The following is a 12487-nucleotide window of genomic DNA, read 5'->3' on the forward strand; positions in this document are numbered from 1 at the left end:
TATGGTACAGTTATTACACAATAATAACACTCAATAAAACAGCCTCCCTCACTATAGTGCGCTTATTATACATTAACAGCACATTACATTATCCTCACTATGATAGTTGTTTCATCTTAACAACGCTTTATAAGACATCATTCCTCACTACAGTGCAGATACTACATATTAATAACACCTCTATAACACCATCCCATTGTGGTACAGCTGTTACATTGTGCCTCACTTTAGTACACAAGCTACAAAATAATAACACACTAATAATGCGATAAAACATTCATCACTATGGTATCGTGTGTGTGTGTGTGTGTTTTCAGGATGGGGTTTCAGTATGGGTTCGGAGTTTCAGTTCCACAGTTGGCGTGTGTTCGTGTTGGTGTGCGCTCTACCGGCCATCGCTGCTCTCATCGGCCTCATGTTCATGCCTGAGAGTCCGCGCTTCCTGCTGGAGGTACAGGGTCAAAGGTCAACATTTAGGTGCTGAGGTTCAGCCTTACACACTCAGGACAGTCCAAAGAGCAGGGACAAGACAACAGACTTCAGGGAGGAGCAGGAACAGGACGACCAATCAGCAGAGAGAACAAGCTAACAAGCAAACAAGCACAGGAAGCTGTGACCAAATAAGGAAAGTGAAGGGTGGATAGGGAAAGACGTGTAGGACAGCATCATATGTATATACAGTGCCTTGAAAAAAGTATTCACCCCCTTGGTGTTTGTCCTGTTTTGTCACATTACAAGCTGGAATTAAAATGGATTTTTGGAGGGTTAGCACCATTTGATTTACACAACATGCCGACCACTTTAAAAGTGTACACTGTTGTTTTTATTGTGACACAAACAATAATTACAATGAAAAAACAGAAATCTGGAGTGTGCATAAGTATTCACCTCCCCAAAGTCAATACTTTATAGAGCCACCTTTTGCTGCAATTACAGCTGCAAGTCTCTTGGGGTGTGTCTCTATTAGCTTAGCACATCTAGCCACTGGGATTTTTGCCCATTCCTCAAGGCAGAACTGCTCCAACTCATTCAAGTTAGATGGGTTGCGTTGGTCTACAGCAGGGGTCCCCAAACTTTTTCCTGTGAGGGCCAAATAACTTTTCCCTTCTCTGACGGCGGGCCGGGGCCAGTTTGTAACAAAAAGTGTGACGATCGCAGAGGTGTCTAAACGTAAACATTTATTGTTTTCCAGAAAGCCACACATAACCAAAAATTAACCCTTTCTGGGATCTTGACAGGAAAAAAAATCAGAAAATAAATAATAACATTATTAATGAAATAAATAACACTATTTATGAAATAAATAATAACCAAATAACCCTTCAAGTTTTTCACAGAAAAAAAGACCATGGAACATTAACTTTCTTGTAGACACAACTGTTTGCAGCTCTCTCTCATCAACTTCACTCTGAAAACCAGAAAGCAAGCAGGCTATGAAACCGAACTGATACCAACACCTACCAACACAATACATTTCACTACCAGTATGGTTGTAGAACGGATTTTATCTCAGTAGATTTCTTTATGATTATATTTGTTTGTACTCAGAATGGCTCGTTCAAGTCAGAAAAGTAAGCTTACCTATATATGTTCATCAGTGTGAACATATATAGGTAAGTAGCTGCAAGTTAAGGCTGTTCAGTATTTCTGTCACGTCTGTTAAAAATGCTAGGTGCCATTTCCATTCTGGGTCGATCAGCTCGGGGACCGTTTTGTCTTTTGAATGAAGAAATGCGTTTATCTCAGGTAGCAGCTCGTAAAAACGCCTCAAAACTCTGCCGCGGCTCAACCATCTGACCTCTGTGTAGTAAAGCACATCGCCATGCGCAGACTCCAGTTCAGACAGGAATTGTTGGAACTGCCTGTGTTTAAGTCCCTTTGCCCTGATGAAGTTTATGCATGACGCCACAACCTTCATGACAGAATCCCACTTCAACACTTTGCAGCACAGTGCCTGCTGGTGAATTAAGCAGTGGACTTGTAGCGGGGCGGTAAGACCCCGTTCTTCCATCTCCCGGTTCACGAGCCCGATCAGACCCCGAGACGCGCCCACCATACTAGGAGCTCCGTCAGTCGTGATGCTAACAAGCTTTGACCAGTCCAGGTTCAAGTCTTCCATGGTTTGGCATACTTTGCCAAAAATATCCTCCCCCGTCGTAGTCCCTTTGAGACTTTGGAGGGCTGCCAGATCCTCGCACATTTCAAAGTTTGCGCTAACTCCACGAATAAAAATTAGCAGCTGCGCTGTGTCCTGCACATCCGTGCTCTCATCCAGTGCTAATGAAAAAAAGTCATATTCTTTCGTCTTCTGCTGCAGCTGGGCATATACGTTACCCCCAAGTTCTTCAATGCGTCTTGTGATTGTAGTCGCCGACAGACTCACGGCATTAAAGACATCTTTCTTCTCGGGACACACCTCCTCCGCGACAGCATTCAAACATTTTTTGACAAATTCTCCATCAGTGAAAGGTTTACTGCTGCTAGCTATCAGCTGAGCAACCCGAAAGCTCGCTCGAACAGACGACTGGTTCAGCTGAGCTTGGCGTACAAATGTATTCTGCTGAGCTAACAGTATACTTTTTAGCTTTGAGAGTTTGTCTGCTCGCATTTGGCCTTGCAAGCTATCATACTTGTCTTTGTGACGGGATTCATAGTGTCGGCGCAGATTGTATTCTTTGAATACAGCCACTGTCTCTTGACAGATGAGACAAACAGCCTTTTCTTTGCATTGAACAAAAAAATAATCGTTTGTCCACTGCAGGTTAAATACCCTGCATTCTGAATCTATTTTTCTCTTACCTAATCTTTTCGCCATTATTCCGTGTTATTTGACCGTGGTGTGTCCAGGATTTTTTTTTTTTGAGGGAGGGGTTTCAGATGTGGCACAGACTGCAGAAGGGTGGAATAGAATGTTACGTTCTATGCATGTACAAGTCGCGATCACGTGGCCAGACTGGAAAAAAAAATCATAATGCGTCTCTGGTATTGTTCAGGGGGCCGGGCAAAATGTGGAGGCGGGCCGTATCCGGCCCGCGGGCCGTAGTTTGGGGACCACTAGTCTACAGCAATTTTCAAGTTATGCCACAGATTCTCAATTGGATTGAGGTCTGGGCTTTGATTAGGCCATTCCAAGACGTTTAAGTGTTTCCTTTTAATCCACTCCATTGTAGCTTTAGCAGTATGTTTCGGGTCATTGTCCTGCTGGAACGTGAACCTTCATCCCAGTCTCAAACCTCTGGCTGACTCAAACAGGTTCTCCTCCAGAATTGCCCTGTATTTCGTGCCATCCATCTTTCCTTCAGTCCTGACCAGCTTTCCTGTCCCTGCAGATGAAAAACATCCCCACAGCATGATGCTGCCACCACCATGCTTCACTGTAGGAATGGTGTTCTCAGGGTGTTGGGTTTGTGCCACACATGGCGTTTCCCATGATGGCCAAAAAGATCAATTTTAGTCTCATTTGACCAGAGAATCTTCTTCCATGTGCTTGGGGAGTCTGCCACATGCTGTTGGGCAAACTCCAAACGTGATTTCTTAAGCAATGACTTTTTTCTGGCCACCCTTCCATAAAGCCCCACCCACTCTGTGGAGTGTATGGCTTAATAATAATAATAATCTCATCTCATCTCATTATCTCTAGCCGCTTTATCCTTCTACAGGGTCGCAGGCGAGCTGGATCCTATCCCAGCTGACTACGGGCGAAAGGCGGGGTTCACCCTGGACAAGTCGCCAGGTCATCACAGGGCTGACACATAGACACAGACAACCATTCACACTCACATTCACACCTACGCTCAATTTAGAGTCACCAGTTAACCTAACCTGCATGTCTTTGGACTGTGGGGGAAACCGGAGCACCCGGAGGAAACCCACGCGGACACGGGGAGAACATGCAAACTCCACACAGAAAGGCCCTCGCCGGCCCCGGGGCTCGAACCCAGACCTTCTTGCTGTGAGGCGACAGCACTAACCACTACACCACCGTGCCGCCCAATAATAATAATAATAATAATAATAATAATACATTTTATTTATAAGTGCCTTTCAAGGTACCCAAGGACACTGAACAGTAAAAAAACAAACAATAAAAAGCAAAACAATAGGATAAGAACAACAATAATAAGATCATGAGAAATCAATAATAATAATAACGTTATTAAAAATCAGAGAGAAAAGGCCAAGCTAAAGAGATGTGTTTTTAGCTGTTTTTTGAAAGAGGACAGTGTTGAGCATTGGCGCAACGCTAGTGGCAGGGCATTCCACAGCTCACGGCCATTAACACTGAAAGCCCTGTCACCCATAGAGCGGTCCTATGGACAGATACTCCCATCTCCGCTGTGGATCTTTGCAGCTCCTTCAGTGTTATCTTTGGTGTCTTTGCTGCATCTCTGATTAATGCCCTCCTTGCCCAGTCTGTGAGTTTTGGTGGGCGGGGCCTTCTCTTGTCAGGTTTGTAGTGGTGCCATATTCTTTCCATTTTGCTATAATGGATTTAATGGAGCTCTGTGGGATATTCAAAGTTTGGGATATTTTTTAGAACCCAACCCTGATCTATACTTCTCCACAACTTTGTCTCTGACCTGTTTGGAGGCTCCTTGGTTTTCATGTTGCTTGCTTAGTAGTGTTGCAGAGTCAGGGTCCTTCCAGAACAGGGTGATTTATACAGACATCATGTGACAGATCATGTGACACTTTGATTGCATACAAGTGGCTCTTAATGAACTAATTATGTGACTTATGAAGTGAATTGGTTGGAGCAGCTCTTATTTAGGGGTTTCATACGAAAGGGGGTGAATACTTATGCACACTCCAGGTTTTTTTTTTTAATGTAATTATTGTTTGTGTCACAATAAAAAAAGCAATTTTCCCCTTTAATGTGGTCAGCATGTTGTGTAAGTCAAATGGTGCTAACCGTCCAAAAATCCATTTTAATTCCAACTTGTAATGCAACAAAACAGGACAAACACCAAGGGGGTGAATACTTTTGCAAGGCACTGTATATACATAAACGGATTTTTAAAAAAAAACAATCAATCATAGCTTTATTTATCTTCAGTATGTACAACGAGTCAAAGACTCATAACAAATACATTTGAACTAATAAAAGATCTAAATTAAAAATATAAAAAACCAAACACTGACCTACTATAATAGGTGAATATCAAATATATATCATATCAAAAAGGTCTTATATAAGACATATTAAATTAAAATGTCATTAAATTGAGAATATAACTAAATGCAATTTAACTCTATTGAGATAATGAGATGAGTGGAGGAGTTTAAGTATCTCGGGATCTTGTTCACGAGTGAGGGAAGGATGGAGCGGGAGATCGACAGGCGGATCGGTGCAGCCTCCGCAGTGATGCGGTCGCTTTACCGGTCTGTCGTGGTGAAGAAGGAGCTGAGCCGAATTTACCGGTCGATCTACATTCCAACTCTCACCTATGGTCATGAGCTTTGGGTAATGACCGAAAGAACAAGATCGCGGATACAAGCGGCCGAAATGAGTTTCCTTCGCAGGGTGGCTGGGCGCTCCCTTAGAGATAGGGTGAGAAGCACAGTCACTCGGGAGGAGCTCGGAGTAGAGCCGCTGCTCCTCCACAGCAAGAGGAATCAGCTGAGGTGGCTCGGGCATCTCTTTCGGATGCCTCCTGGACGCCTCCCTGGGGAGGTGTTCCAGGCATGTCCCCCCGGGAGGAGGCCCCGGGGAAGACCCAGGACACGCTGGAGGGACTATGTCTCTCGGCTGGCCTGGGAACGCCTCGGTGTTCTTCCCGAGGAGCTGGCCGAGGTGTCTGGGGAGAGGGAAGTTTGGGCTTCCATGCTCAGACTGCTGCCTCCGCGACCCGGTCCCGGATAAGCAGATGAAGACGAGACGAGACGAGCTAATGAGATGAGATGATCACAAATATTACATTTGCACAAAGTGCCATGAGTAAGATACGTTTTTTTCATGGCGCTTTTAAACTTGATAAAAGAATCGCGATATCCCGTATATAAACATACAATATTACATTTAGATTCGAAATATAAGATAAAAATGAAACAATAAACCATGTTTTGCAAAAAGTGTTACTGTTTTCTTTCTTTCTTTCTTTCTTTCTTTCTTTCTTTCTTCATTTATTTATTTATTTATTTTCTGAATCAAACCCCAGTAATAAAGTTATTCAGAAATTATTTCGGTCCATTTCAGCATGCTAAACACGACGAGGCCTGGATGATCCTGAAGCACGTTCACGACACTAACTGGAGAGCGAAAGGAGAACCGGAGAGAGTGTTCACCGTGAGTGATGTTCTAACAGGAGGGGCGCAGATCGGGGTTTACAGATTTTATCACGTCACGTTTTTAACCTACATAAACACACAAGGTTCTGTTTACTGCACAGGTTTCACAGATCAAGACCCCGAAGACTCACGAGGACGAGTTTTTTGAGATTCAGACCTCCACAGGAACGTCGCTCCAGAGATGGGCGGTCCGCACACTGACTCTTATCAAACTGGTAAACTAATCAACGGTTTTATTCCATACACTGTGTTGTGTATTTTACACACAGGACGTGTTTAAGGCTATTTTTCCATCTCCAGGTGTTGAAGAACGTCATGTCGCTCTTAGCTCATGATCTGAGACTCGCGACTCTGCTCATGGCTGTTATCTGGTTTACGATGGCTTTCAGGTAAAAGATGGTTTAAAGGGGCTTTAAATGCTCTTTATTCATAAACTGTTTATCTCAGAGTCAATAAAAATACCTAACAATTAACACGCTACAAAAATAAAACCTTACTGATATGATGTACAGGACATGTCAATATTTAAATTGCATTAATACATAATAATGAGCAAATAGATATTAATTATCGCAAGTTATCATAAGGAGATGCGTAAATACCAGTTAGCATAATGTTTGGTAAATCAATAGCAACAATTAGCTTGATGCTTCAGTCAAAAACATTTAAATATTATCAGATCTTGGACAATACATTGTGTAGCAGAGCATAACATTAATGAAGTACATAATACATAATTAGCATAATATCACAATAAAATGCATATCATTTAGCATAATATTACAGACATTAGCATCGCTCATCGAAAGACAGTATTTGTAGTCTATAAGCTAGCATGTTGAGCTCTCTGAATTATCGCTAATTTAAGAATTTTAGGAAATTACTTTACCGTAGTTGTAGTGATGACTGACGCTAATTGCAAAGAAACAGCTTGTCACGTTGCAGCTTCGACGTTTCACCGTTTTCACTACCATTTGTGTTTGTGGGTTTTAGTTACTACGGATTAGCCGTGTGGTTCCCGGACATGATCAAGCTCCTCCAGTATGAGGAGTACAAGCCCAAGATGAAGAATTTCACCGGCGAGAAAATTGAAAACTTCTACTTCAATTTCACCCTGGAGAATCAAATCCACCGAGACGGAAAATACATCAACGACAAGTGTGTGGTGTGAATGTAACCAAATACGAATGTGTTATTCAGAATGAACAGGAGGAGCACGACGTGTGTGCGTGTTTTAATATGAACATTAACATAATCATTATCATGAATGTTAACAATCGTTAATGCGATCACTGACGTGATCATAAACATTAACACAAACATTTACACAAACACAAGTGCTGACAATTCATAGTGTGACTGTTCATGTGATCGTGCTAACATAATGCTAACATTAGCATGAGTGTTCAGTGTTGTATGATGCATTTACAAGTTCATTTATTCATCCTTAGTAACTCCCCGGTCAGCGTCACAGCGATTTAAATTCAGCTGCTAGTTTGTTTATATTTTGGGAAATAATTTAGATTCAGTAAAAAGCTTCCAGTTTAGGCCACACCCATTTCAGGCTTAAATCCGAATACAGATGCAGATAGCGGGACTGTGTTGCACCTCTCCTGTGTAAGTGTGCGATTACACCGTGATCTCTCGTCCAGGTTTATCGGCATCGAAATAAAGTCAGTGAAGTTCGAGGACTCGCTCTTTGAGGACTGTTATTTTCAGGACATCTGGTCGACAGATACATGTTTTGAAAACTGCACCTTTATTTCCACCACCTTCAACAACACCGGTGAGTGCCAGTCAGTTAGGGTCATTAATTAAACGTGTGAAGAGGAAGAGCCCTCGGTTACATCTGCTGCACTGTGTGAGCTTCTGATCTCAGACCTGTAGATGGAACGTCTGTGTCTTATTTCCTCAGATTTGCGAAAGGAGAACTTCATCGGTTGTACCATGAACAACACGAGCTTCCTCCACCCCAAACAGGGCTGCCATCTAAACGTCCAGGTGGAGAACGATGTGCTCATTTACCTGGTCAGTTTTTTAGGAAGTCTGGCTGTGCTTCCTGGGAATATCATCTCAGCGCTGTTCATGGATAAGATCGGAAGAGTTAAAATGATCGGTGAGAGCATATCATCAATTATTATCCATACAGGACACTTTTACAATGGAATAAAAACGTGTGTTCTATTCTCTTCTAGCGGGTTTCATTCATTTGGTTTGATAGCATGCAATATTGTTAGCATATCGCTTATCCTACGTGTATTACGTCACTCTACCCAATGGAGAATGAGCGTTGAATATGGTTTACGTATTGCACGGTTGTCAAGACAACATGACATCACACGACGGAGATGTAAAACTTCCACACTAGCAAGCGACTGTGACAATTTGGAAACAAACATGGCCGCCAGGTTTGCTTTGTTAAATACGGAAGATTTTGAGAGAATTTTGGCTGCCAGGTCGCTCCGTTGTGTGGAGCTGTCAATGTTGATTTTAAAAGTAACTCAGTAAATTCCACAGGGAAATGAATCCTTAAGTCTGAGTGAAAAATACTGTAGCGAGCGTGCAGCGTGGAAGAAGAGTCTGGAGACAGAAATCTTAGTTTCTCGGTTGTTAGCCTGTGCTACTTGCTCTCAATAGCACCAGCTTGACGGCGCTAGCGTTGGCCTTCGCTAACACTACTGATGAATGTTACACCGGCTGGAAGATTACTCCACTGTCACGCTAACAATGCTAACTCACAGGTTAGCTAGCATTGGCCTTTGCTAACGCTACTGATGAATGCTACAGTGGCTGGAAGGTGACTGCACTCCCGCACTACCAGCACTAACTCACGGGTAAGCTAGCATTGGCCTTCGAGTATGCTGATATAAAGAGAGTGTATAATAATAATAATAATAATAATAATAATAATGTCTGGCTTTTTTTTTGTGGTCTGTCAGATATATTCCATTCAGCTACTCGTCTTCGACTCGTTCAGTATCATGCTCGATAGACCACGAAAAAAAGCCAGACAATATTATTTAAATATCAGATTGACAGTAAATAATGCAGCTTTCTGTGCATCACAGAATCTTTTGCTTTCAGCTCCTCATTTTTAAAGAGCATGTTTATCCCACTGCTGAGTTCTGGACTCTGATTGGTCAGAAGGTGTTGATTAATTCTTTATAACAGCAGCTCTGACAGTAGTGCAGCTGCACATCACAGGTTTATATTAATGCCCTCGTTTTAAAGACATTATCGTTTCTATAGTAACAGCTCATTTGCAGGGAAACAGCACTTTGTAACAGTCAGAGGTGAAGAGTTTACATTTTCTCGGTCACATGACAAGCTGCATTTTTTTTGTCTTATTAACGTAAATAAAGAGAGGCTGGTGAGGGAACGACTGTTTATCGCTGCTATAACATAAGTAACAACAGGAACGGACCTGTTCTGCGATGTTAAACAGATAAAATATGTTCTTCTGTAATAATCTGAAATGTTTTCTCTGCCAGATAAATGCCGTGCTCTGGAAGAGGTGTTAAATTAAAGTTGAACACCACCTTCACGGTCTTTGTGTTCTCTGTGTGCAGGAGGTTCCATGCTCATCTCCGCCGGCTGCACCTTCTTCCTTTTTCTGAGTTTCAGTCAGGCGGCCATCATCGCCTTGCAGTGTCTGTTCTGTGGCGTCAGCGTAGCGGCGTGGAACGGCATCGAGGTCATCACCGTGGAGATTTACCCCGCCTCGAAAAGGTGGAGCTTACGGAATCAAAGTCAAAACCTTTTCCATCCTCCTGCACTCTCGCAACACGGCATAACGTTTTGGAAAATCATCCTAATTCGCCAAACAAGTCAACCAATCGTGTGTGTTTTTAGCTTCTTTACTTAATGAAGTATCACACAGCTCCTCCTCACACACGATGTCCTGGATTCTGCACTGATTCATTCTGTGACCTTGGGGTTGAGAAAAGCCCAGTTTATACATCACACGTGTCTTTGTGTGCGCACAGAAGCAAAGCAGCGGCAGAGCGAGTGCATTGTTTTCACACTGTCCGGTGCATCAGGAAGATTAAATCTGACAGCTAGGTGAAGTATACAGTCAGGAGGATGCAGGCATATCGGAGGGAGTGGAGACAGATGTATTTACAGAAGAGTGTTTTTATTATAAGAGCAACAATACACAGGCATACAATCCAAACGGCAGGCTGCAATCATAACCAGAGAACAGGTGAAGAGTCGGGCGAGACACAAACAGGCTAAACAGGCCTAAACAATATCGGAATCAAAAACACAGAACAGGAAACCAGGAAACCACGAGGACAACACGATAGCAGGGCTCAGTAATGTGTCACTCGCAACGCAATACTTCGAAGTGAGTGAGTCTTCAGCATCCTCATATAAGTGCACTGATTGTGCCTTAATCCGAGGCAGGAATTAGCGGCGCAGGCTCTTCAGAGCGCGTGTGAGAGAAAGTCTGTTGTGCACACCAATGCACGCGGGTGTGACAAAATCCAACATTTCCTAGACGACTCGTCAAAACCAAAACAGCAGGTTTCAGAGTCAAAATGTAAAATGTTTAGCGGTTTCTTGGGCAGTGAAATTTAAAATACCGACAAGATGCATTTGTCTAAAACAATTCCACTGTCGGCGTGATTGCTCTCATGGGTTGTGTTTCAAATCAAATGCTCTGACCTTTTATTAATCTAGAAAATCCAGAACAATGGCACACACAACAGAGCTCTTGATAGATAACTGAAAATCTATCACGACAGGATAACAATGTGAGTTTGTTTATTCATCACATGGACGTACACAAGCAACGCTCCAAATGGTGGCAGCCATCTTGTGCACACGTAGTTATCTCATCTCATTATCTGTAGCCGCTTTATCCTGTTCTACAGGGTCGCAGGCAAGCTGGAGCCTATCCCAGCTGACTACGGGCGAAAGGCGGGGTTCACCCTGGACAAGTCGCCAGGTCATCACAGGGCTGACACATAGACACAGACAACCATTCACACTCACATTCACACCTACGCTCAATTTAGAGTCACCAGTTAACCTAACCTGCATGTCTTTGGACTGTGGGGGAAACCGGAGCACCCGGAGGAAACCCACGCGGACACGGGGAGAACATGCAAACTCCACACAGAAAGGCCCTCGCCGGCCACGGGGCTCGAACCCGGACCTTCTTGCTGTGAGGCGACAGCGCTAACCACTACACCACCATGCCGTCCCCACATGTAGTTATAAGGAAGTTTAATTCAGACTAAAGGCTACATTCTAATCAACAAAAAACAACCAAGATATTATTTGATCAGTTATTATTATTATTATGTTTGTCAAAATGACACATTAATTATAGAAAAAATAACGCATCTAAAAGATTAACACAGATGAATGATGCTTGAAGGTTCCCCGTGATCCTGTTTGTCACTGCGTTGTGGAATTTGAACATACGCTGCCTTCACGTGTTAGTCAGAAGCTCCTACTTCCCACTTGTGAAGTTGGAATTACGAGATTATCGTGTTCAGGTGCTTTGCTGTCGGCGTGAAACATCCTCTTCTCCACCATGTTGAAAGGTTAAAGGTCATCCCAACTTGGGAACTCAGGTATCAGAATTATTTCTGAAGTCCCCACTCAAGATGCTCGGTTGAGTACGAAACAAGTTCATGTGCAACGTCCAAGTCAGCGACTCGTATTTAAAGGTATGATTCTGACTAGCTAAAGGTAAAGATATGCTAAAGGTAGCATAAATAATACACCTGTCTATATTTAGGCGCTGCCTAAAAGCGGAGTCCCAATGAGTGTAAAATGCATGAGTAAATAATCCCACGTTATTTTTGAACTAGAACATCAAGGGCGTAGGAGCTCATCTGGCCTGCCATCAAAACGACCCTGACGACCAAAACATCCAGCAGAACTGAAATGGGACGATGTGAGAGCGAGAGGACCAACCTCCACCACAAACTGTTCACAACAGGAACATCAACAAAGGACTAAATTTTGTTCCCCGAGGGAAGATCGACCCAAAACATCCATCAGAACTGAATTTGCATGATAAATGAGAGGAGATACAATTCTATTCAGAAGAAAACATGTTAAGTTGACCTAATGACTAATTTGTGAGCAAAAAATTGACAATACAATGACCAAGTGTTGTACAGAAGGTCGAGTTCTTGCACCTTTCCGTTTCCGGTTGAGAGTACGTCGTGTGCATTCTGGC

The 12487-nt window shown here is 43.0% G+C and overlaps 1 protein-coding gene and 1 long non-coding RNA gene across 3 annotated transcripts in view; one reads left to right on the forward strand and one right to left on the reverse strand.

Moving 5' to 3' along the window:
* The window catches only part of sv2bb (synaptic vesicle glycoprotein 2Bb), a 68791-nt gene that overhangs the window by 52119 nt on the left and 4185 nt on the right, over positions 1–12487 (forward strand). For both annotated transcript variants that reach the window (XM_060928499.1, XM_060928500.1), the window contains 8 exons: positions 318–451; positions 6197–6286; positions 6390–6503; positions 6589–6677; positions 7282–7446; positions 7941–8074; positions 8204–8404; positions 9858–10017. In XM_060928499.1, coding sequence (XP_060784482.1) covers positions 318–451; positions 6197–6286; positions 6390–6503; positions 6589–6677; positions 7282–7446; positions 7941–8074; positions 8204–8404; positions 9858–10017 — 1087 coding nt within the window. The remainder of the gene's footprint in view (positions 1–317; positions 452–6196; positions 6287–6389; positions 6504–6588; positions 6678–7281; positions 7447–7940; positions 8075–8203; positions 8405–9857; positions 10018–12487) is intronic.
* Positions 174–12487, reverse strand: part of LOC132891044 (uncharacterized) — a 29896-nt gene continuing 17582 nt past the window's right edge. The window contains exon 6 of the long non-coding RNA XR_009655256.1: positions 174–445. This is a non-coding gene — a long non-coding RNA (uncharacterized LOC132891044). The remainder of the gene's footprint in view (positions 446–12487) is intronic.

This window comes from Neoarius graeffei, chromosome 8 (genome assembly GCF_027579695.1).
Source record: "Neoarius graeffei isolate fNeoGra1 chromosome 8, fNeoGra1.pri, whole genome shotgun sequence".
Taxonomy (NCBI): domain Eukaryota; kingdom Metazoa; phylum Chordata; class Actinopteri; order Siluriformes; family Ariidae; genus Neoarius; species Neoarius graeffei.